Source organism: Bubalus kerabau, chromosome 6 (assembly GCF_029407905.1).
Source record: "Bubalus kerabau isolate K-KA32 ecotype Philippines breed swamp buffalo chromosome 6, PCC_UOA_SB_1v2, whole genome shotgun sequence".
NCBI classification, from domain to species: Eukaryota; Metazoa; Chordata; class Mammalia; order Artiodactyla; family Bovidae; genus Bubalus; species Bubalus kerabau.
In genome coordinates, this window is record NC_073629.1 from 98,438,392 (window position 1) to 98,465,177 (window position 26,786).

Genomic DNA, 26,786 nt, shown 5'->3' on the forward strand with positions numbered 1-26,786 from the left:
CACATATTCTTGGTCAGTTATTTGGGACCATAACTGAGTCATTTGAATTACATGCTATTTGGTTCTGGAATGAAAGTTTGATTCTCTCTGTTGACTGCTGGCTCACCATATGTTGCTGTAATTCTGGAAAGCAGTGAAAATTGTGGTAGTATTGAAGGAGGAGTGGTGTTTTAATAATAAATTGCTTACATTTGTTTTATAACTAATTCACACATCTAGATATTCTGCTGCTAAGCTGCTAAGTCGCTTCAGTTGTGTCCGACTCTGTGCGACCCCATAGACGGCAGCCCACCAGGCTCTGCTGTCCCTGGGATTCTCCAGGCAAGAACACTGGAGTGGGTTGCCATTTCCTTCTCCAATCCACGAAAGTGAAGAGTGAAAGTGAAGTCGCTCAGTTGTGTCTGATTCTTTGCAACCCCATGGACTGAAGCCTACTAGGCTCCTCCATCCATGGGATTTTCCAGGCAAGAGTACTGGAGTGGGGTGCCATTGCCTATTCTGCAGGAAACTTAAATTATGGAAGATTTTTAGATATAAGGTAGCCATTATTAAACCTGGAGAAATGCGTCTGAAAAAGATTAAAGGTCATAGTGACCTTCTTAAAGGTCAAATATTTAGTTGATAATAACTGCTAGGACAAAATTTCATAAAGGCAGGGACTTTGTCCTGTTCACTATTGTAGTCTCAGCACTTAACATGGTGCTTGCTTGCCAAGTTGCTTCAGTCCTGTCTGACTCTTTGAGACCCTATGGACTGTAGCCCGCCAGGCTCCTCTGTCCAGGGAATTCTCCAAGCAAGAATACTGGAGTGTGTAGCCATTCCCTTCTCCAGTAATATGGTGATGGGAAGTTAAATATGTGTTAAGGAACAAGAAAGAGAAATTGAATTTATTTAACTTCAGATTAACACTCCCATCACTCCATCAAAGCTACTCTTATTAAAATTATTGATACTATTCCAAGTCTTTCCTACCTTGTCTTATCAGCAACATTAGACTGAACTAGTTACTCCCCTTCCTTGAAATACATTATTTAATTGACTTCCAGAATAATAGATTCTCCATTTTCTTCCCCTTATTTCCTGGCCATTCCTCAGTCTGCTTCTCATCTTCCCAGATTCTAAACAGTGGAGTATTCCTAGGGCTCGGTTTTCAGAGGTTTCCTATTTATGCTCACTTCCTTGGTTATATCACTTAGTGCCATATTTTTAAATACCATTTAGACTCTAAAAATGACCAGTTTATATGTTTAACCTTGAGTCTTCCCCTGAACCTCTACTCTGATAGTTTGGATGATTGATAGATACGTGAAGCTCAACATATCAAAAACCAGTCTCCTAATAATATCTTATTCTTCCATCTGTCCCATTGGAAGGGTATAACTAATTTACACAAACTCAGTTCTTCCAGCTGATTTCACCAAAAAACTTTGATGTTCTCATTGACAGTCTATCAGCAGTTCCTGTGGACTGTATCTTCCAGATGGCATCTGAATCTGATCACTTTTTGCCATCACTCAGAGGCAAGACAGCATTCTCTTCCATGCTTTGTTGTTAATAATCTCTTAATTGATTTCCTTGACTCTGCCCATTGTCACACTATAGACTGTTCTTGACACAGTAGCCAAGAAGATATTATTTCCCCCCAAAAAATAAATAAAAGACCTTGTCTTTTCAAAATAGAAGTCTAAATCCTTAAAATTTGCCTTTTTTACTTTATTTCCTACTATTCAGTCTAGCCTGTTGGCTTTCTTGGTATTTCTAATTATCAGGCATACACCCTACCCCACCCACAGGATCTTTGTGTGGTTTTGTTTGTTTGTTTGTTTGTTTCTCTCTTTTTGGAATGTCACCATGATTTAGGTCTTGTGATATTTAATAGGGCATCAGAGGGCAAACACACTGAAACCATACTCACAGAAAACTAGTCAATCTAATCACACTAGGACCACAGCCTTGTCTAACTCAATGAAACTAAGCCATGCCTGTGGGGCAACCCAAGACGGGCGGATCATGGTGGAGAGATCTGACAGAATGTGGTCCACTGGAGAAGGGAATGGCAAACCACTTCAGTATTCTTGCCTTGAGAACCCCATGAACAGTATGAAAAGGCAAAATGATAGGATACTGAAAGAGAAACTCCCCAGGTCAGTAAGAGCCCAATATGCTACTGGACATCAGTGGAGAAATAACTCCAGAAAGAATGAAGGGATGGAGCCAAAGCAAAAAGAATACCTAGCTGTGGATGTGACTGGTGATAGAAGCAAGGTCGCATGCTGTAAAGAGCAATATTGCATAGGAACCTGGAATGTCAGGTCCATGAATCAAGGCAAATTGGAAGTGGTCAAACAAGAGATGGCAAGAGTGAATGTCAACATTCTAGGAATCAGTGAACTGAAATGGACTGGAATGGGTGAATTTAACTCAGATGACCATTATATCTACTACTGCGGACAGGAATCCCTCAGAAGAAATGGAGTGGCCATCATGGTCAACAAAAGAGTCCGAAATGCAGTACTTGGACGCAATCTCAAAAACGACAGAATGATCTCTGTTCGTTTCCAAGGCAAACCATTCGATATCACAGTAATCCAAGTCTATGCCCCAACCAGTAATGCTGAAGAAGCTGAAGTTGAACGGTTCTATGAAGACCTACAAGACCTTTTAGAACTAACACTCAAAAAAGATGTCCTTTTCATTATAGGGGACTGGAATGCAAAAGTAGGAAGTCAAGAAACACCTGGAGTAACAGGCAAATTTGGCCTTGGAATACAGAATGAAGCAGGGCAAAGACTAAGAGAGTTTTGCCAAGAAAATGCACTGGTCATAACAAACACCCTCTTCCAACAACACAAGAGAAGACTCTACACATGGACATCACCAGATGGTCAACACCGAAATCAGATTGATGATATTCTTTGCAGCCAAAGATGGAGAAGCTCTATACAGTCAACAAAAACAAGACCAGGAGCTGACTGTGGCTCAGACCATGAACTCCTTATTGCCAAATTCAGACTTAAATTGAAGAAAGTAGGGAAAACCACTAGACCATTCAGGTATGACCTAAATCAAATCCCTTATGATTATACAGTGGAAGTGAGAAATAGATTTAAGGGACTAGATCTGATAGAGTGCCTGATGAACTATGGATGGAGGTTTGTGACATTGTACAGGAGACAGGGATCAAGACCATTCCTATGGAAAAGAAATGCAAAAAAGCAAAATGGCTGTCTGGGGAGGCCTTACAAATAGCTGTGACAAGAAGAGAAGGGAAAAGCAAAGGAGAAAAGAAAAGATATAAACACCTGAATGCAGAGTTCCAAAGAATAGCAAGAACAGATAAGAAAGCCTTCCTCAGTGATCAATGCAAAGAAATAGAGGAAAACAACAGAATGGGAAAGACTAGAGATCTCTTTAAGAAAATCAGAGATACCAAAGGAACATATCATGCAAAGATGGGCTCGATAAAGGACAGAAATGGTATGGACCTAACAAAAGCAGAAGATATTAAGAAGAGATGGCAAGAATACACAGAAGAACTGTACAAAAAAGATCTTTACAACCCAGATAATCATGATGGTGTGATCACTGACCTAGAGCCAGACATCCTGGAATGTGAAGTCAAGTGGGCCTTAGAAAGCATCACTACGAACAGAGCTACTGGAGGTGATGGAATTCCAGTTGAGCTATTCCAAATCCTGAGAGATGATGCTGTAAAAGTGCTGCCCTCAATATGCCAGCAAATTTGGAAAACTCAGCAGTGGCCACAGGACTGGAAAAGGTCAGTTTTCATTCCACTCCCAAAGAAAGGCAATGCCAAAGAATGCTCAAACTACCGCACAATTGCACTCATCTCACATGCTAGTAAAGTAATGCTCAAAATTCTCCAAGCCAGGCTTCAGCAATATGTGAACCATGAACTTCCTGATGTTCAAGCTGGTTTGGGAACCAGAGATCAAATTGCCAACATCCACTGGATCATGGAAAAAGCAAGAGAGTTCCAGAAAAACATCTATTTCTGCTTTCTTGCTTATGCCAAAGCCTTTGACTGTGTGGATCACAATAAACTCTGGAAAATTCTGAAAGAGATGGGAATACCAGACCACCTGATCTGCCTCTTGAGAAATCTGTATGCAGGTCAGGAAGCTACAGTTAGAACTGGACATGGAACAACAGACTGGTTCCAAATAGGAAAAGGAGTTCGTCAAGGCTGTATATTGTCACCCTGTTTATTTAACTTATATGCAGAGTATATCATGAGAAACGCTGGACTGGAAGAAACACAAGCTGGAATCAAGATTGCCGGGAGAAATATCAATAGCCTCAGATATGCAGATGACACCACCCTTATGGCAGAAAGTGAAGAGGAACTCAAAAGCCTCTTGATGAAAGTGAAAGTGGGGAGTGAAAAAGTTGGCTTAAAGCTCAACATTCAACAAACGAAGATCATGGCATCCAGTCCCATCACTTCATGGGAAATAGATGGGGAAACAGTGGAAACAGTGTCAGACTTTATTTTTCTGGGCTCCAAAATCACTGCAGATGGTGACTGCAGCCATGAAATTAAAAGACGCTTACTCCTTGGAAGGAAAGTTATGACCAACCTAGATAGCATATTAAAAAGCAGAGACATTACTTTGCCAACAAAGGTTCGTCTAGTCAAGGCTATGGTTTTTCCTGTGGTCATGTATGAGAGTTGGACTGTGAAGAAGGCTGAGCACCAAAGAATTGATGCTTCTGAACTGTGGTGTTGGAGTAGACTCTTGAGAGTCCCTTGGACTGCAAGGAGATCCAACCAGTCCATTCTGAAGGAGATCAGCCCTGGGATTTCTTTGGAAGGAATGATGCTCAAGCTGAAACTCCAGTACTTTGGCCACCTCATGCGAAGAGTTGACTCACTGGAAAAGACTCTGATGCTGGGAGGGATTGGGGGCCGGAGGAGAAGGGGACGACAGAGGATGAGATGGCTGGATGGCATCACTGACTCGATGGATGTGAGTCTGAGTGAACTCTGGGAATTGGTGATGGACAGGGAGGCCTGGCGTGCTGCGATTCATGGGGTCGCAAAGAGTCAGACACGAATGAGTGTCTGATCTCAGGCCTATACTTCATAGAGTTTTGCTAGGGCAGTTCTGTCTGTGAGGTCTCCATTGACCACCCTATGTAAAATTACAGCTGCTTCCCTACATATTCCTCCCACCCCACCTGGCAGCACTTCTTATTTCCTTTATTTTCCTCCCATGGTATTTACCATCCTTCGATATACTGTATGTTTTACCTATTTATTTTAGAGGGGGTTGTGTTTTTAAATCTTTTTCTCCTTACTAGAATGTAAATTTTACTAGAATGTAAGTTCTACAAGGGTAGGAATTTATTCATTTATCTACCTTGATTTATTATGAAGCAATGATTGAGTATGAGGACTAGCATTCTGTTCTGTTTGGCCTCATAGCTAGACTATCATCAGTTCATGTGTATTTGTCCTTTGCTTTATATATCCATCCCTACCTTTACCCCATTCCTACTCAAAAGGCCTTGGAATTGATAAAGTTCTATAGATTTTCAGTTCAGTCACTCATTGTGTCTGACTCTTTGTGACCCCATGGACTGCAGCATGCCAGGCTTCCCTGTCCATCACCAACTCCTGGAGCTTGCTCAAATTCATGTCCATCGAGTCGGTGATGGCATCCAACTATCTCATCCTCTATCATCCGCTTCTCCTGCCTTCAATCTTTCCCAGCATCAGGTGGCTAAAGTATTGGAGCTTCAGCTTCAGCATAAGTCCTTCCAATGAATATTCAGGACTAATTTCCTTTAGGATTGACTGACTGGTTTGATCTCCTTGCAGTCCAAGGGACTCTCAAGAGTCTTCTCCAACACCGAAGTTCAAAAGCATCAATTCTTTGGAGCTCAGCTTTCTTTATAGTCCAACTCTCATCCTCACATGACTACTAGAAAAATCATAGCTTTGACTAGATGGGCCTTTGTTGGCAAATAATGTCTCTGCTTTTTAATATGCTGTCTAGGTTGATCATAGCTTTTCTTCCAAGGAGCAAGTGTCTTTTAATTTCATGGCTGCAGTCACCATCTGCAGTGATTTTGGACATGTGGATTGAATAGTCAGATTATTCAGTGTTTAGTCATATAGTGGTAGTAACGATTGCTATGCTCAGTAGCTCAGTTTTATCTGACTCTGCAACCCCATGGACTGTAGCCTGCCAGGCTCCTCTATCCAGGGGATTTTCTAGGCAAGAATACTAGAGTGGGTTGCCATTTCCTTCTCCAGGGTATCATCCCAACGCAAGGATCGAACCCACGTCTCCTGCATTAGCAGGCTGATTCTTTATTGCTGAGCCACTGGGGAAGCCCAAAATAGCTTTTAACGTTTGAATCCACTTACTGAGAACTTGTTCTGTGTCGAGAATTTTCATGTGTTTTACATACGTTATCTTTTTTTTAAAACCTATTTTGCCATGCAGTTTGTGGGATCTCAGTTCCCCAACTAGGGAATGAACCCAGGCCATGGTAGTGAAAGCATGGAATTCTAGCCATTAGATCACCAGGGAACCCCCTAATGAAATTTATCTTCAAATATAGCTGTGACATTATATTAGATTTTTTTTTATTTTTACAAATGTCTTGTGTATATGTGTATAATGTCACTATATATGTATGTCACTATATATATATATATATATCCTGTGTATACGTATGTAATTTTTAAACAGGTCATCAGAACACCTCATGGGAGAGACTTCGATGAGTCTTTGGAAAGGTGCGAAGACTACTTGAGTTCAAGGTCATGCAGCAAGCCCCAGCATTCAGCCAGGACCTTACTTGTTCATTCAGCACCCTCTACCATGCCGAAGCATTCTCCAAGCCCTGTGTTAAATCGAGCTTCTCTCAGGGAAAGGTAATGCTTAGTTTCTATGTCTGTATTAATTTTTGAATAATCATTAGAAAAGAGCAGGCAGTAATTATGTATGTCACGTGATATTTTGCAAAAGGGTAATTTGATTTTAAGAGAGCTACTTTAAATTGTTTTTGCTTAGAATGTATTGCACAGTGTCAGATACTCCTCCCCAGCCCAGTTCTCTCAAAGTGAGTTTATTAACTATAGTGAGTTTATTAATTAGAGTCACTTTAACCCTAATTAAATATTGTAGTTCCCAAAGTGAAAAATAGAGTATATGATAATTGTTTTTAAGAGATTCATAGGAATTTAACATTATAGTCATGACTTATGTACAAAAATAGCATAGGTTATATTTTTTCTTTTACTGATAATAATGATACTGTATATTATGGGTTCATGGCACCTGCTTTCATCAAATTACCTATCCCCAACTGCCAAGAGAATCTTAATCATGTTAATGATCTAGTTCTCCCTCTAAAAACGTTTTGGCAAACAAAGTTAAGACACTTGTTATAATTTGAATATGAAAGAAATAATTCCTCTTCATCTGTTTTTGTTGTTGTTGAATCCAAATTGAAAATTCCTTGACTCCCTCACATTTAGTAACATAGAAAACAAGAATTGTCATAAATTTAAAAAAAGCAAACAAACCCAACCCTAGGTATTTAAGAAATTTTGTAGAAATTTGAAAACATAAGAGATATACTGTGAACACATAGAAATATAATCTATCATCACACATGGTATCAAAAAGCTAAAGAGGCACACTAAATCTCTACAGCGTGCTAGGGGCATCAGGCATAAATAAGAAAGTTTAAATGAGCTGTAGAGAATCTATCAAAAGTTCATCTCAAAACCTATGATTCAAACAAGAGTGTGCCAGTTTGGGAACTGTACTAAAGCACCCCTGTTATGAACACATAAATTTGTTTCATCGTTAGTCCTGTAACCATTTGAAATAGGTATATGAAGGAATGCTAGATATGCTCATCCTAAATTAGGGAAGTTTGACGAATGTTACTTCAAGTCAATCATGCCTCTGGAAATCAAGTTCAGATAGGTAGGTAGGTAGGTAGGTAGATCTATATAGGTATAAGTTCTATATATAGGTATAAGATCTATATAGATATAAGTTCATATAGGTAGGTAGGTACATCTATATAGAGAGATATATGTCTGTGTATCTGTAGGTTTTAAAAGTTCAAGAGAAGCTCTTAAAGAGAGGTTTTTCTACTGAAGTCTGATAACTTGTGTCTCTGTTATCAGGGGACTTTCTTTGCATTCCACGACTGCTCTGATGTTCAAACATTCAGTTGGCGCTACTCTACTTTTCCCTACTTTTAGAATTAAGCACTTGAGGTTTTCTTGATTAGGTTCTTTGCTATATCTGTAGGTTTTCAAGCATTTTTTAAACCTATAATTCCTTGAATATCTTATTATAAATCTTGATTTATTTTTCTATGTTTTTGCATATTTTGAAGAAATCTCCAATTGTCTACTGCTATAGTAAAATATCAAATTTAATCTTGTGTTGTTTTTTTTCCTTGTTTATAATTTTGTCTCAGTATTTTGAAGTCAGGTTGATAAATTCTTCATTGAGGCTGTTTTCAAAACTTCTTTATTGAGGCTAGCTAATGTCAGCTGTCCCTTTTTCATATTTCAGTGCAGGGGATGGTTTAGAGTAGGTGACAGCATTTATTTTGGCATTGGATAGTAGATATAGATAAATAAGTTCTTTGCTAGAAGGATACCAGTGATTCAAATATTAAACATTACATATTTTACCTATGACTGAAAGAAATTTGAGGTACTTTTAAAATTAAAGAATATAATAGTTGTTTAGTTTGGACACATCTAAATAAGTCGATAAAATTTTATTTGAGTACTTTCTAGTATAAATAAACTTTTTTATTTTCACTAAGACAGAACACCTCTACTTTGAGTGTATTTTCTAAAAAAATCTAGATCTAGTCTGTAAAGAAAAGTAAAATATATCAGACAATATGTCTTTAAGACATATTACCAAGAGAAAAAACATTTTTTTCCTTTTAGCATGCTTAGTACCACATGTTTAAATATAAGACTTTCTATGATCTGGCTTTTAGGTCACTGAGAAATATACTAGAGTGTTTATACAACCATTGGAATCAATAAACAATTTAAACTGATGTAAACATAGATTGTATGTCCTTGGCAAAATTGGGAGTATGACAGAACATACAGCTCTATTTTTTCTAGGTACATATTCATTAAAATTAAGTAAGTTTTCCTCTAAGATTGCTGTAAAATGCTGACTCCTTATCATGTATAGGAATAAACACACTTTTGAAAGCTTTATCAGCGACTCTAAGCAAATGACTTTATTTATCGTGAAGGTCCTTTTTGCTTTAAGCCTTTTAAAAGAATAACTCCAGTAGAGTTAGTACACCATAAACGGGTTTCACTTCTGATTATAAGTGTTATGTTTCAAAACCAGTTTTCTCTTCAAAGTATAAATATTAATATTATGGCATAATAATTATATTAGCTTATAGAGTTATTAATAAAATCAGACTAAGAAATAATAGCAAATCTAATTTAATAGGAGCTGATATTCTCATGCTAAAGGTTTTGCTTTCTAAATGGAGTAAAACTGTTAGTCAGTCATTCCTTATACCACAGCACAGACTAGTGGATCCTCTCACAGTATCATCAAAGAGATCCTCCTGGAGCTGCACTTTTAAGTCTCTGATTTTCAAGATGTGTTACATACGTAGCCAGTAATAAGGCCTGCCAATATATTTCCATCAGTGCAGGCAACACTTCCTATTACAAATGCAGGAGATTAAGATTTAGATATAGTTGATCATCCATTATTGATTGCATTCTTTAAAACAGATTATGTAAATCATTTATCCTGCTTAATAGTTTATACTTTGTGTAAACACATAAAATTATAACTTTGTAAGGACAAACTAGAAGCTAGAAGGTTTTAAGCAAACTATTAGCATTTTAGTAACTCATTCCTTTATAATAAATCCGTTTGCAAATGCAGGAGACCCCGGTTAGATTCCTGGGTCGGGAAGATCTACTGGAGAAGGGATAGGCTACCCACTCCAGTATTCTTGGGCTTCCCTTGTGGTTCAGCTGTTAAAGAATCTGCCTGCAATGCGGGAGACCTGGGTTTGATCCCTGGGTTGGAAAGATCCCCTGGAGAAGGGAACAGCTACCCACTCCAGTATTCTGGCCTGGAGAATTCCATGGTCTGTATAGTCCATGGTGTCGCAAAGAGTTGGACCCGACTGAGTGACTTTCACTCACTTCCTTTATAAAGGAATTATCAAGAATATGTCATGTAGATACATTATAATCAGATGGATGTAGAAATTTTCGTTATCACTTATATAAAGCAAAATATCTTAATTATACTAGTGCCAGCTTTGTGTTTGGGAAAGCATGAGAAAGAGAAATGATGGGCCGCTTTAGTTCTTCTTTGGCATGTTTAATTCCAAGAACGGAAAATAATTTTAAAGGTACTATATGTGGAATTATTGCTCTAATATAAAAATTTATATCTTTGTTTAGAGATAAAGCTCTAAAGAATTATATATGGACATTGTTAAAATGGTTAGGTATATAGATTTGCTGTCCCCAAAGCATGTCCAACTTTGTTAGACTATTAATTGAACATATTGTGAGGACCTAATACTACAGTTGAGGTTGAGTATTTGATTTTATACCTGTCTCTCATCCTCAGTCAAAGAAAGAAAATATGTTATTCTAATCCTTATATGTTATCACAAAGAGATAATAAAAAATAACTGTGTGTCTGGCATTTGGTGATTTATTTTTCTCTCCCTCTGGATGCAAGTCATCTTTGTTTTTTATGCCTACAGGTTCCATTCTGATTGGTGTTCACCTTCCAACTGTGATGAGATCCATGACCGGGTAAAGAATGTCTTGAAATCACATCAGGCTCATCAAAGACATTTATATGTTAGTTTCTAAAGTTTTCTCTTGAAGGCTTTTTTTTTAAATTAGGCATGAAAACCACCCAAGATGTTTAACGCTCACAATATTTAATCCCTGGGAAGGAAAAGAAAAGATACAACCTCCATTTAATGGAAGTCAGTGGTTTAGCTAAAGGGAACATATCTAACTTCCTGCCTGACCTGAGTCATTATGCAAAATGTTTGACACAGATCATGTTAACTATAAAAAAAATATTAGTGATACCTATCTCATAAAGAGTCAGTAAGTAGTGACTTCATGATAATTTTTCACAGCCTTCAAAATATGGGAACTCTTGTTTTATGACCCAGAATAAATTCCATTTCCTGCAAATAGATTTGATTGAATGGTAGAATGAGAGGAGGGATGAGACATGTGTTTTGGAGAAGTTTCCCAGCTGATTTTTATGCTAATTAAATGCTTAAAAGAGGAAAAGAAGAGGTCAGGTTTATCAGTTTAGTACTAAATAACATCAGTATGAAAATCTGACATAAGGCAAATGAACATATAAATAAATGACAGGTGGGAAATAATTACAGTATATTATTCTTTTTATGTTTGGTATCTTGTTTCAGTCATTTATTTAAAAACAATTGTTTATCAGGAGTCATGTTGGACACCAAGCTTGGTCCTGGGAATGTAACTGGATTATGTGACATTGGCATCATTTTATATAGTTGAAAGCTTCTATTATGCATACCGATTTTAAATTAAACTTGTTTTCAAAGTATAATTACAGATAGTCCCAGTGACTGCCTCTCCCAAGGTTAACATTATCCTAACTTCTAATAACAAGATTAGAAGTGTTAGAAGATTAGAAGTAAAAGTATTGCATGTTTTTATGTTTATAGCAGTGACATCCTACCGTGTCTTTTCCCTTTTTTTTCTTACTTACTTCATTTTGTTTTTCCAGTTCAGATATTTTTGCAATGCAGACATCTTGTTACCTAGTTCTTCACTCTTGCTGCTGCATGGTATTTCATTGTGTGAAAATACTACCATTGGTTAATGCATTCATCTATTGATGGACCTTTAGGTTGTTTCTGGTTTGAGCTATTTTAGAACTGTTATGAACAGTATGTATCCTCAGATAACATTGTATACATTTTATTTGGGTATGTTGCCACCACTGTATTGCTCAGTCATAAACTGTATAAACATTAAGCTTTTCCAAGTGATTTTAACGATTTACACTCCCACTACTAGTGTGAATGAGTTCAGTTTGTTTCGTATGCTCACTTCTGCTTGATAGGTTGTGTGCATGTATATGCATGTGTGCATACGTGCATTTTAATTTTGGCATTTTGACTGTGAGAAGTAGTTTTATCACATAATGGTTTTAATTTGCTGTTTCCTGGTGACTAGTTTATTGACTATTTGGGTATTCTCTTTTGTGAGTATTTGTTCAAGTTACTTGCCCATTTTTATACTGCATTGTCTCTTTTAATTTGTTAAAATTTCCATATAGATTCTTGATATGTCAGATATATGTTTCATAATTTTCTTTTCCCACTCTGTACCTTGCCTTTTCTTTCTTTTAATGATATCTTTTGATGAAAAGAAGTTCTTAAGTCCAATGAATCCAATTTATCTTTTGTATTAGCATTTTTAGAATGTTTGTCTTATCAATGGAAATAATCAATAAACAATCTAAAATAAGAATAGAAAGGTTTTATTAGAGCCAGACTGAGAACTATAGCCCAAGAAATTTGAACTGTGAAGGAGTAGCTCTTGAATTGTGTTCTGCCAGACTGCAAAATGGAGGAGGCTTATATCAGCAAAACCCACAGAGTTATAGATAGATGAGTTAATAAGTTAGGGTTGGTTATGGTCCGAAATGGCTGTGTAGTCACAAGAGGAGACCCTGTGACCTTAAGATTGCAGCTGATTGGTGCTGCAGATGTTGTCTTGAGAACTGCTAGTATCCTTGAGTTTGATAAAGTTCATAAGAACTGCTGGCTGTAGTTAGCGTAAAGTTCAAGCCACATGACGGACAGGCCAGAATGACTTCTCCATCCCTCAGTATGTGAAAATTTCTTCTCTTAGTCCACTTCAGGACTCCATCTTATGTTTTCTTTTAAAGACTTTTTGTTTTCTTTCACATTTAAACATATGATCTAGTTGGAATTATTTTTTCTGCATAGTGGTAGGAAGGTGGCAAATTTCAAGAAAGTTTCAAGTTCTATGACTGTGGATATCTCTTTTTGAAGCCATGTTGGTTGGATACAGATTTCAGACTGTGATACAAATCTTTTATTGTAAAGTGTCTTTTTTATTTCTAGTATTATTTCTTGTTTCATAGTACTATGTAGCAGCACCTACACTGCTAGGTGTACAGTTACAGCAACTTTATTTTGGCCATATATACATGGTATATATTTTCCATCCTGTTTTTAATCATTATATTTAAAGTGTGTACCTTGTGAATAGCACATGAGATTTTGTTCCAGATTGAAAATCTAGAATTTTTATGTAGACTGATGCAGCTTTCATTTGAATTAATAACTTTTTTATAATCCTTTTCCTTTTTATTAACTTGTTATCCACTTTTTTAAACTATGTTATTGGTTGCCCTAGAGATTGCAACTTGCATCCATAACAAATTATTTCTTTGTTGACCTCGCCAATAATGTTGGGACCTAAAAACATTTAACTGTTTTTTTAACCTGCCTCATTTTTTGGATATCTATTATCTTGCATTTTGATTCTACATATATAAAACATACAACAAATTCATTTTGTTTGTGTAGTAATGTTTATTCATTTTAATCACATATTTACCATTTCTGTTATTCTTCATCCTTTCCTGAGGTTCCATGTTCCAATTTCAGTTTTTGAGTCATCTTCCTCCTCCCTGTAGTACTTTCTTTAATGTTACTATCCTGGCTTTGAATTCCAATTTTGTTTTTTTAAAAACATCATGGTTCTACTTTTATGTAGGCTGGTTTTACTGGATATAAAATTCTGTATTATATCCAGGTTGGTGGCTGTTTCCTTTTGGCACTTTATCTTCCTATTTTTTGGCCATACCACAAGGATCTTAGTTCCCTAATCAGGGATTGAACCTCTTCTCTCAGCAGTGAAAGCATGGAGTCTAACCACTGGACCACTAGGGAGTTTCCTCCTTTGACACTTTAAGGAAGCCATTCACTGTCTTCTGGCTTCTTTTGTGTCACTTGAATAGTCACCTGTCATTCCTTTGAAGTACTGTAGGGTTTCCCCATGCTGTTGCATTTAAGATTTGCTCTTCAACTTTGTGTTTAGTAATCTTACTATGATATGCCTAAATGTAGTTTTCTTGGATTAATTCTACATTGTTTGCAGAGCTTCTTAAATTTTTAAGTTGATATCTTTCATCAGTTTTGGAAAACTCATTCATTCTTTCTTTAAACATTGCTTCTGTTCCAATACTGTCCCTCTGGAATTTCAAATTACACTTCTATAGGGTCTTTAGACTGTATATCATATGTATCTTATGCTTGTTTTGATGCTTTTAATTCTTTATCTCATTAAAGAAATTTAATTTAAAGTTAGGAATCTCCCATATAAGAAAACCCTAAGCCCAGAGGCTTTCTATAGTGAATTCAACCAAACCTTTAAGGAAAACATAATGCTGGTTTTACACATTCCTGAAAATAGAAGAAAAAATACATCCTGGGTCATCTCATGATATCAACATTTCTTCTAATGTCAAATAGATAATGACATTACAAGAAAAGAAAAATAGACCAAAATCCCATATAATATATACATAAAAATCCTTAACAACATGTTAGCAAATTAGAATCAGCAATATATAAAAATGAAAATGTATTGTAATCAAGTGGACTTATTCCAGAAACACAATGTAAATTCATCCTATTAACAGAGTAAATACATTTTGTTCTGTGTCATTTCAATAGACAGAAAAAGTATACAGCAAAGTTAAACTCTATTCATGTTAAACACTGTCAGTAAAGTTGAGGTAGAAGCATACTTCCTTAACATAATTAAGAAGCATCTTTAAAAAACCTAACTGCTGACATTATACTTAATGGTGAAAGACTAAATGCTTTCTCCCCCTAAGCTCAGAAGCAAGGCAAGCAAGCCCTCTCTCACCATTTCTTTAACATCATACTGGGAGTCTTAGATAATACAGATAGATAAGAACATAGATAAAAGGCATAAAGGTTAGAAGGGAAGAAACAAAACTATTTGCAAAGGATATGGTTATTTATGTAGAAAATTCCAAATGATCTACAGGAAAACTCCTAAGAAGTAAGTTTATCAATGTCACAGGATAAAAAGAAAGTAATTTTTTCCTATATACTAGCCATGAACAATTGGAATTTTAAAAAAGAAAATCCATATAGTTTACAATAGCACCAGAAACTGAAGTGCTTACATATAATTCTAACAGGATTATACAGAATGCAGGATCTGCATTCTGAGAACTACAAAACACTGTTGAAAGAAATCAAAGAAGATAGAACTAAAACAGAGAGTTACACCATATTCATTGGTTGGAAGACTTAATGTTAAGATGTCCGTTTTTCCCAGTTTGAACTCTATTTTTCAATGAAATCATAAAACCCCATCGAGCTTTCAAGTGGATATTGATAAGCTGATTCTAAAATGTGAATGAAAGAGTACTTGAGATACAAAAGAAGTTCTGAAAGAACAAAATTGGAGGATCCACCACCTAATTTTAAGATTTAACTGTAAAGCACAGCAGTGAAGACTGTGTGTATGTGTGTGTGTGTGTGTGTGTGTGTGTGTGTGTGCGCGCGCGCGCTCAGGCACTTAGTTGTGTCCAACTCTTTGTGACCCCATGGACTGTAGCCTGCAAGAATCTTCTGTCCCTGGAATTTTCCAGGCAAGAATCCTAGAGCCGGTTGCCATTTCCTACTCCAGGAGATCTTCCCAACCCAAGGATTGAACCCGAGTCTTTTGTGGCTCCTGCACTGGCAAGTGGATTCTTTATCACCGTGCCACCAGTGAAGACTGTGGTATTGATTAACTTATAGACACAGGTATCAAGGAATAGAAGAAATCCTCTGGAAATAGACCCACACAAGTACTGATCTTTAACAAAAGTATAAACCCAATTAAATGGAGTCTTTGCATTTATTCTCTTTTTAACACATGATTGTGGATGACCAAAAACAAACTGCTGACACATAATTAAAAATATATCAAAAATATATCATAGACCTAAAACATAGTAGGGGCTTCTGTGGTAGCTTAGCTGGTAAAGAATATGCCTGCAATGCAGGAGACCCAGGTGTGAATCCTGGGTCAGGAAGATCCCCTGGAGACAGGATTGGCTACCCACTCCAGTATATTGGGACTTATCTGGTGCCTCAGACAGTAAGGAATCTGCCTGCAATGCAGGAGACCTGTGTTCGCTCTCTGGGTTGGGAAGATCCCCTAAAAGAAGGCGTGACAACCCACCCTAGTATTCTTGCCTGGAGAATCCCCATGGAAGAGGAGCCTGGCAGGCTACAGTCCATGGGGTTGCAAAAGAGCTGGACATGACTGAGCAACTAAGCACAGCATAAACACAGTAGAAAATCCATTTAATTTATATTTTAAAATGACTTTAGATACGACATCAAACACGTGGTCTATAAAGGAAAAGGAAAGTGAAAGTGTTAGTCGCTCAGTCATGTCTGACTCTTGTGACCCTGTAGACTGTAGCCTGCCAGGCTTCTGTGCCCTTGGGATTCTCCAGGCAAGAATATTAGAGTGGGTTGCCATTTCCTTCTGCAGACGATCTTCCTGATCCAGGGATCATATGAGCCACCAGGGAAGCCCTATAAAGGAAAAGGCAAGTTACTGATAAATGTTATTAAAATTAAAATTTTTTGCTCTATGAAGACACTGTTAAGAGAATAGAAAGATTAACCCTTGTCTGAATGAAAATATTTGCAAATCACATATATAATTAAGGACTTGTATCCAAAACTGAAATATATAAAACAACTCTTCAGGCTCAACAATAAAAAAATAAATAAAATTAAAACTGGGCATATGATCTGAACAGACATTTTATCCAGTTAGCATATGAAAAGATGCTCAGTAGTCATTATAGAAATGCAAATTAACACAATCTGAGATACTATTACACACCTATTAGAATTTGTTAAATGAAACTATCCCCCAGTGCCTCCCTAAAAAGAAATCCCCAAAATACTGTCAAGGATATGGACCAACAGGAATTATCATTTAATGCTGGTGGGAATGCTTAAACTTACAGCCACTCTTGAGGACAGTTTGAAGGTACTTTTGTGTAAGTTTAAACATCAGATCAAATCAGATCAGTCGCTCAGTCGTGTCCGACTCTTTGTGACCCCATAAATCACAGCACGCCAGGCCTCCCTGTCCATCACCAACTCCCGGAGTTCACTCAGACTCACGTCCATCGAGTGATGCCATCCAGCCATCTCATCCTCTGTCGTCCCCTTCTCCTCTTGCCCCCAATCCCTCCCAGCATCAGAGTCTTTTCCAATGAGTCAACTCTTCACATGAGGTGGCCAAAGTACTGGAGTTTCAGCTTTAGCATCATTCCTTCCAAAGAAATCCCAGGGCTGATCTCCTTCAGAATGGACTGGTTGGATCTCCTTGCAATCCAAGGGACTCTCAAGAGTCTTCTCCAACCCCACAGTTCAAAAGCATCAATTCTTCGGCACTCGGCCTTCTTCACAGTCCAACTCTCACATCCATACATGACCACAGGAAAAACCATAGCCTTGACTAGACAGACCTTTGTTGGCAAAGTAATGTCTCTGCTTTTGAATATGCTATCTAGGTTGGTCATAACTTTTCTTCCAAGGAGTAAGCGTCTTTTAATTTCATGGCTGCAGTCACCATCTGTAGTGATTTTGGAGCCCAGAAAAATAAAGTCTGACACTGTTTCCACTGTTCCCCCATCTATTTCCCATGAAGTGATGGGACCAGATGCCATGATCTTCATTTTCTGAATGTTGAGCTTTAAGCCAACTTTTTCACTCTCCACTTTCATTTTCATCAAAGTGAGTTCCTCTTCACTTTCTGCCATAAGGGTGGTGTCATCTGCATATCTGAGGTTATTGATACTTCTCCCGGCAATCTTGTTTCCAGCTTGTGTTTCTTCCAGTCCAGCCTTTCTCATGACGTACTCTGCATATAAGTTAAATAAACAGGGTGACAATATACAGCCTTGACGAACTCCTTTTCCTATTTGCCATATTACCCAGCAGTCCTTCTCTTAGCTATTTACCCAAGTGAACTGAAAGCCTGTCTTCACACAGAAACCTGTATATGAATGTTTATAGAAACTTTATTCATCATTTCCAAAAACAGTATGTTCTTTAATTGTGAATAGTGAACAAACTATGGTACAGCCATTCAATGGAATACAATTCAGCAATAAAAAAGAGTAAGCTATTAATGTATGTTACATGATGAATCTTAAATTTAGTTTGCTAAATGTAAAAAGCCAGAACCCCAAAGCTACACATTGTATGATTTTATTTATATGACATTGTTAAAATAGCAAAGGTTAGGAAACACAGAAGCTGTTAACTGCAAAGAAACTTGCCTCACGGGAATTTTTAGGGTGCAGGGACTGATTAATATACTGGTATGACTGATATATGACTTAATATATTTGTCAAAACTCCTAGGAAAATGGCTGATAGCTGAGAGTAATTTTTATATTTTTAAATGACTTGGTGGGGGGACACAGAATATTTTACTCTTCTAATGCACATTAGAAAGAGTTAAATTTATTATATAAAAATTTAAAGTGTGATGTTGACTTGAAGATTTAATGTAGATTATAATGAACTAGCAGTATTAAAATTATAAGACTTGTCTTTAAATTAGCTTATCTAAATAACTTTGAAATATGGTATTTTGGCTGGATACTGTAAAGCTAAAGCCAAAAAGAACTACATGATCACTCTATTCTTATTTGGAAATTACCAAACTTTTTCTGGAAAGAGTCCGATAGTAATTATTTTCTGTGTGTATGCTGTGGGATCTCTGTCATATAATTACTCAACTCTACTAATAGAGAACAAAAGCAGTCATAGACAGCACATAAACAAATGGTCATGACTGTGTTCCAGTAAAACTTTATCCATGTCCACTAAAATGTGAATTCCATGAAATTTTCATGAAATATTCTGTCTTTCCCCACCTAGTCATTTAAGAATATAAAAATTACTCTCAGTTATCAGTCATACCAAAACAGGCAAAGGGCCAGAATTGCCCTGGGAGCTTTTTGCCAACCCTTGCTCTAGTAGATAAATGTGCTTTACACAGTGATATGGATTACAACTCTGAAAATGCTTTACATTTATATGAGAGTTGGACAAATAAGTAAATAAATTGTGGATAAAACAACCAGGTTTCTCACTGTCAGAAAAAGAAGTTACAAAGAAACAAGATGGATAAAGCTAGAATGAACTCTGAAGCTGGATTAGAGTCTGAGATGACAATTTTCATTCACGGTTTTTTTTGATATATACAGACAGATTAATTCAGAGTTATAGATATGAGTATACATGTGTTAGTATACTCATGTATTTTCCTGTCTTTACCCTTTGAAAGGGCCTAGAGGGAGTGACAACCCAATAGCAATAAGCATACCCAGCTCCCAGATCTAATACCTATTATTTCTGAATATTTATTTTCTATAAAAATCAACAGGCCTTTTTTCTTGGAGGGATAGTTAATTCTCAGGGTAGAGCCTGGAACATCTTACGTTATGGAAAGTGATGAATTGTTCAAAATGTAAGAGAAATAGGGGCATATCTAAAGGACACAGGAGCAACCTGAATGAGCCCCCCAACTGGCCATTTCTTGAATAATTTGAGCAACAAAATAAATAGCGTTAGTATTGAATTATAATCCAGACAGTGAAATAAATATCCATGAGTCCACACTGATGTAAGTGAAACAATGAATGAGTAATGGTGAGAATGGACCAATCTTCCTTACAGAAGAATCCTAAATAATAGTTGTTGATATTGCCCACTCCAAGGAATAGAGCTTAATTCTCCTCTTGCTCTTGGGCTGGGCTTGATTTATGTCTAAGAATAGAACATGGAAAAAAGAAATAATAATTTAGGTGGCGCAGTGGTAAAGAATCACCTAACAATGTGGGAGACAGAGATTTGATCTCTGCGTTAGAAGAGGAAATGGCACCCTACTCCAGTATCCTTGCTGAGAAAAATCCCGTGGAAAGAGGAGCCTGGCAGATTACAGTCCATGGGGTCACAAAAAGCTGGACACGATTTTCCAGGCAAGAGTACTGGAGTGGCTTGCCATTGCCGTCTCCATTGTACAAAATAGCTGACTAGTATGTCAAAATCATGAGAAAGAGAGAGCACAGAAACTTATCACAGATTGGAGGAAACAAAGGAGAAACGATGACTAAATGCAGCACAGCATCCTATTTTGGATCCTGGAACAGAAATAGTACATTATTGAAAAAATTGGTGAAATCCAAATAAAGTCTGTAGTTTAGATAATAGTATACAATGTTAATTTCTTAGTTTTGCAAAATTTACTCTACTTATATGAGATGTTAACATTAAGAGAACTTGGATGAAGGGTGACATTCCTGTGTACAAGAACTCTTCATCTTTGTAATTTTTCTCTAAATATTTTTTTAAAAACCTTTTGTTTTTTTGTTTTTTTTTTAATTTTAGTTTATTTTTAAACTTTACATAATTGTATTAGTTTTGCCAAATATCAAAATGAATCCGCCACAGGTATACATGTGTTCCCCATCCTGAACTAAAAACCTTTTGAATTCTTCATTTTCAGTCCTTCTGACTTCTACCTGAGAGTTGGTGTGATTACAGACCCCTTCCTGCTCACGTGAATACATGAGCAGCCACCCAATCATGTTCAGCTCTTTGCAACCCCGTGGACTGTAGCCCACCAGGCTCCTCATAAAATTTTCCAGGCAAGAATACTGGAGTGGGTTGCCATTTCCTACTCCAAGGGATCTTCCTGACCCAGGGTGCAAACTCACATCTCTTGTGTCTCCTGCATTGCCAGGCAGATTCTTTATCACTGCGCTACCTGAGAAGTCCCTTCGTTCTCATAGGTACTATTTATAATGCTCATCTTCTCAGGCAAGATAGCAGAAAACTCTTTCTGCTTTTCAGAGGCTTTTGCGGAGCTTTTCGTCCCTTCACCCTGTACAGTTTCAGATATTCTGCAAGTGTATTGAGGACCCGTCAACACGGTTTTGCACCCAGTGTGTCTCATTGAGTTTTGGCCTCTCGGATTTTCAGTTTTGTCCAACATAGTAAGACTGCCAAAACACTGCTGGTTGGTTTGTCCTCCAGCAGTGGACCTGTGACAAAGCATGCTTTTCTCAACTTTTTGTTCTGTTCTCAGAATTCACAAATGCCCCTAGGAAAATAACAGCTGTAGGCTGTTAACTCACCCCTCCCCTCAGGAATCTTGGCACTACTCACAGTGTTGTTTAAGCAGCTTTCTAATGCCTTTAAACAAAAGCAATGTAAGTATACATATACATGCACATACACATACACACACAAACAGCCCCTTCCTACTCGAAAGTAAAAGACCTTAGCATCACTTCTTTTAATTCCTTTAATTTGTCTTTGTCCCTGGCCTGCCTTTCTTGAGTGGAAGGCAGTAAGGTTGCTCATGTTGACTTACATGGTATACTAAATCTCAGTATCTTAAATTGTTTTACATTAAGAGCAGTCTGAACACAAGTTCTTCAAATTATTCTTTTTTTTTTTTTTTGCCTCAGTTCTTTCTTGTGGTATATATTGAACATTTTCATCAAGTATCTGCATCCTCTGTTGCTTGGACTATGCAAAGCACTGGGGATATTTTCGTGAAATCAAGTTTTCCATAAGGAACTTATGTAATTCAGTTATTATTTTTAAACCAAAAAAAAATATGAAAGATTAAAAAAGTAGTGTGGCACAGTATATGATGAAGAATAAGAATAAAAAGCATAAGTAGGAAATGTTATTGTTTTTCCAGAGAAAAACTGAAATTGGTTACATAAGAATAATAACTTTATTAAACATTCACATGGCCAGACACCATGCATGTATTTATTATTCCATTTTATCCTCATAATAATTTTACAAAGTGAGTACTATTAAGAAGTACTATTTCACAGATGAGAAACTGAGCCTCTGAAAAGTTATGACTTCCATATAAGGTCACATAGCTACTTAGGATGATTGGAGCCAAGATTTAAATTTATATTAATACTCTTTGATCTTGAACACTAAGCTCTAAGAATACATACAATCTTATACATATATCTAACAATATGCCTAAGCATGAACATGTGGAAACATGCAAACACAAGATCCATGTTCAGAAACAAACAGCAGCATACCAGAGGCACACGTTGCAAACTGCGCACTAAAACACACTCCCTAAATACAGATCAGGCCAAAGTTCATGTTGGTCCTGCCTGAAAGAGACTCACAGACAAAGCTATACCGTCTTGAATACAAACATTAGGTTTTTGGGGTTTTTTAAAAAATTACATCACAAAGAATTTTTTAAAGTAAATAAAAAGTTTTTATTTCACAAAGAATTTAAATATCAACCTCTTCTGGGGCAGTAAAAAGGTCCTTCATAAATCCTTAAATGTTTTATTAATAGAGAGGAGAGTAAAACATATTGTATCAGAAATTTGACAATCATTTACAAATGAAGAGAACCCGTCTCAAACAAGTTAATGAAAGTTAGTGATCATGAAAGATCCCGTTGGAAATAAAACCCAGTTGAGTAAGGAGAAGACTCTCGACATTTTGACTTAAACATTTTTTCAAGAAAATCTAAAATCATTTCAACAAAAAGACCCCAGTTCTTCTGTTATAGCATCTGAAACCCCAATTTCCGGTGCCTTTGGCACAAATAAGAGTGTGATGTAATCCTATCAGCCTATACTGTCTAGAAATTCATGTTTTTACATAAAACTCATTCTGGAAACTGTGAGGTATAATCCAGTTAAACTGAAAGGTTCTTGTTGGGCCAAATTGTGGGAAAAACAGAATAGGAAGCATAGACTTTTATCCTGAAATCCAGGAGTCATGGAGTCAGATGCATTCAAGAGTTAGGGTAGGTGTTGAGTACTGTGACCAATAGGGAAAGTCTGTAACCTCTCTGGATGAGAAAACCACTACTCAGCTCTAGATAAAAGTGTTGCCATATAGGAATTCAGGCACAATGTTGCCAGATCTTCCAATTATTTTTTAAAAGTATTCATTTTTATATAAATTTGTTGTCTTTAATTCACATTAAAACAAAACATTTTGTGGTCCAAACAAAGCACATATACCCACTGCTAACTGGCAACCTCTTCTTGTGTGATCAGTATATAATCAGTGTTTTTCTTAGGAAATGAATTTGATAGCATTAAGTAGTCAGTTGGCTTGTGGAAAGAATGACAATTTAGAGTGAGATTTGTGAAAATAATATAATGAAAGAATAAATCAAGAAGGGTATATGATTTTCCAGGGAATAGTATGGTTTAAATATTAAAATTTTGAAGCTTATTAGTAAGTTTAACAAATTTAATAAATAAATTGCTACTGTATGCCTGCAACTAGGACTGTGTGCTATTTTATGGAGGCTCTGTCTGGAACCAGTCTGTTCAGCAAGTACTGTTCTATTCCAGTTTCCTGATAGGTTTCTGGTATTAGTAGAATTGGTATATATAACATATTTAGAATGGCACAGGCATATAGAAAGTGTTTAATAATGTTTGCTATTCTTTTTTTAAAATCACTTTTATATGATGATAATAAATTAGAGATTATTATAAGCAACTGAGAAGTCAGTCTTACAAAGGAATAATGAGATTTGTTACTTTTTTCCCCTGAAAAATCAACTTTTGGTTTTATTGGCTCTGTTGTATATATTTTTCCTACATTATTAATTTTTGGTCTATATCACTTCCTTCTTTCTTTGCAGTTAATTTGCTGTTCTTTCTCTTAGAAACTTTCAGTGATTATTCACATCATGAAATTTAGGCTTTTTCCTATTGTATCAGTTCAGTTCAGTTCAGTAGCTCAGTCGTGTCTGACTCTTTGTGACCCCATGAATTGCAGCACGCCAGGCCTCCCTGTCCATCACCAACTCCCGGAGTTCACTCAAACTCAATGCCATCCAGCCATCTCATCCTCTGTCATCCCGTTCTGCTCCTGCCCCCAGTCCTTCCCAGCATCAGTGTCTTTTCCAGTGAGTCAACTCTTGGTATGAGGTAGCCAAAGTACTGGAGTTTCAGCTTTAGCATCATTCCTTCCAAAGAAATCCCAGGGCTGATCTCCTTCAGAATGGACTGGTTGGATCTCCTTGCAGTCCAAGGGACTCTCAAGAGTCTTCTCCAACATCACAGTTCAAAAGCATCAGTTCTTCGGCACTCAGCCTTCTTCACAGTCCGACTCTCAGATCCATACATGACCACTGGAAAAACCATAGCCTTGACTAGACGGACCTTTGTTGGCAAAATAATGTCTCTGCTTTTTAATATGCTATCTAGGTTGGTCATAGCTTTTCTTCCAAGGAGTAAGCGTCTTTTAATTTCATGGTTGCAATCATCATCTGCAGTGATTTTGGAGCCCCCAAAAATAAAGTCTGACACTGTTTCCACTGTTCCCCCATCCATTTCCCATGAAGTGATGGGACCAGATGCTATGGTCTTCGTTTTCTGAATGTTGAGCTTTAAGCCAACTTTTTCACTCTCCACTTTCACTTTCATCAAGAGGCTTTTGAGTTCCTCTTCACTTTCTGCCATAAGGGTGGTGTCATCTGCATATCTGAGATTATTGATATTTTTCCTGGCAATCTTGATTCCAGTTTGTGCTTCTTCCAGCCCAGTGTTTCTCATGATGTACTCTGCATAGAAGTTAAATAAGCAGGGTGACAATATACAGCCTTAACGTACTCCTTTCCCTATTTGGAACCAGTCTGTTGTTCCATGTCCAGTTCTAACTGTTGCTTACATGTATTTAATTAAAACTATAGATTTCATAACCATCTAATCAATGTCATATTTTTGCTACCATTTCCATTGTAATTTTTCTTTTATCCTTCGGATATTTAAAAGTATATTGCTAGATTCCCAAACATTTTTGGTGTGGAAAGAGTCTGTTTTTTCTTTTTTAAGAAAATTTTGCTTCATTCTACTGTAGCTTGAATACACGTGAGTTTTCAGTCTTTTGAAACTTTTGAGATCTCTTTTATGCTCAATATGTGGTCCATTTTTCTTCCAAGTGCATTTTAGAAAAAAAACACATAATATCTTTTTGTTGAGTTTAGTGTTCTTGACAACTAGGTCAGGTTTGTTAATATGGTTCAGTTTTTCTTTATCCTTACTGATTTTTTCTTGTCTGTTAATTCTATCAGATACTGAGAGAACAGTTTTTAAAAATCTCCCATTGTAATTTGCTTATTTTAATTTCCCTGTTCTAACAATTTGAGCTTTGTGTATTTTGGATTTTATATATATACATATATATATACACACACACACACATACACAGACACACACAAACACATATACATTATATGTGATTAATGCATATAAGTGGAGTTACAGTATTTATTTAATGAGCGTAACTTTGGGCAATGGGAAGCTCTTCGTGTTGGCTCCCAAGTCTTTTGGATGTGACCTTGGTAGGCTGTAACAGTTCCAGGCTCGTCTTGCACATTCCCTCACCTAGATCTGATGGCAGCCATTTCTCTAAGAAATTCTAGTTTGTTTTGATGGGCAGTTATATTTTCAGAACAAAACTTGTGTGCTAGTGGTGTTCATGCTACAGAATTGGTCATTGTTTTTTAGGTGTTTTCATCGGGCAGAACTAGAAAAGACATATTTTTAAACAAATGATACTTCATATATTCAGATTCTAAATTAGGATCACAGATTCTTCCCCTTAATTTATTGGGTTGGCCAGAAAGTTTGTTTAGGATTTTTTTCTGTAACAAACGAGCATTATGGCCAATGCAGTATATCTTATATGTGTCTCCTTATTTCCCACATCAAGTCTCATTTCTCAAAGATACCAGAGAATATAAAAATATACATATATATAAGATAAAACATACAATATAAAAAGAATATAACACAAGTCCTTGTTTGCTTTCTCAGCAAAATGTTCTCAGGACAAAAATAACAAACTACCACCAAAGATGACCCAAAAACAGTTAATTTTTTTTAAAACATATGCCTTCCACATTTTTATCTCATCTACTTTTGAACAATTGTACTTACCTACCTTGTCATAGAACATATTGTATACTATACTCTGTCCCTTCTATCCTTCAATTAGTGTTAGTTCCGTGTGTAAGTGATTAACGTGTGATTTCCTCCCACTGTGCCTGAATAGGGCTGATCTGTGTAAACAACAGACTGTTTCAGAAATTATAATGTATGACTTCCAAGGCTAGATCATAAAAGATGTAGAAGTTTCTGTGTTGTTCTCCTGTAAGACCACTTACTCTTGGTAAGTCAACTGTCTGTCATGAGGGCATAGATAATTTAATATTTTTTATCTGTTTTGCAAACATATCTTTCCTGGCATGCTTTTGTCGAGGGCTCTTATTTGGTCTTTTTTCCCCCCCTCTTAAAAAACTTTATGAAGCTTAACCCACTTATGATGATTTGTGTGTGTGCAAATTTATTTTTTCCTTAAATTTTAGAAGGACATATGATTTAGATTTACTTTTCTAACTTTGTAGATTGAGAGCTCTTCTTTTTCTGTTTTGGTCATTTGTTTGAAAATATGGCAATTTAGATTTCCTGATTTTCTCTTTCCAACTTTTATATAGAATTTTTCTTATTTTAATTTTATTTCCCTGATCAATTTAGATTCTTTTCCCAGATGTTTTTATTCAG

General features: G+C 36.6%; 1 protein-coding gene across 4 annotated transcripts in view; it reads left to right on the plus strand.

Annotated features, from left to right (window-relative positions):
- SPATA6 (spermatogenesis associated 6) overlaps positions 1–26,786 on the plus strand; it is a 160,172-nt gene that overhangs the window by 102,485 nt on the left and 30,901 nt on the right. For 2 of the 4 annotated variants that reach the window (XM_055585959.1, XM_055585961.1), the window contains 2 exons: positions 6,726–6,910; positions 10,789–10,888. In XM_055585959.1, the coding sequence (XP_055441934.1) occupies positions 6,726–6,910; positions 10,789–10,888 (285 nt within the window). The remainder of the gene's footprint in view (positions 1–6,725; positions 6,911–10,788; positions 10,889–26,786) is intronic. The other 2 variants (XM_055585960.1, XM_055585962.1) reach the window with 1 other exon arrangement.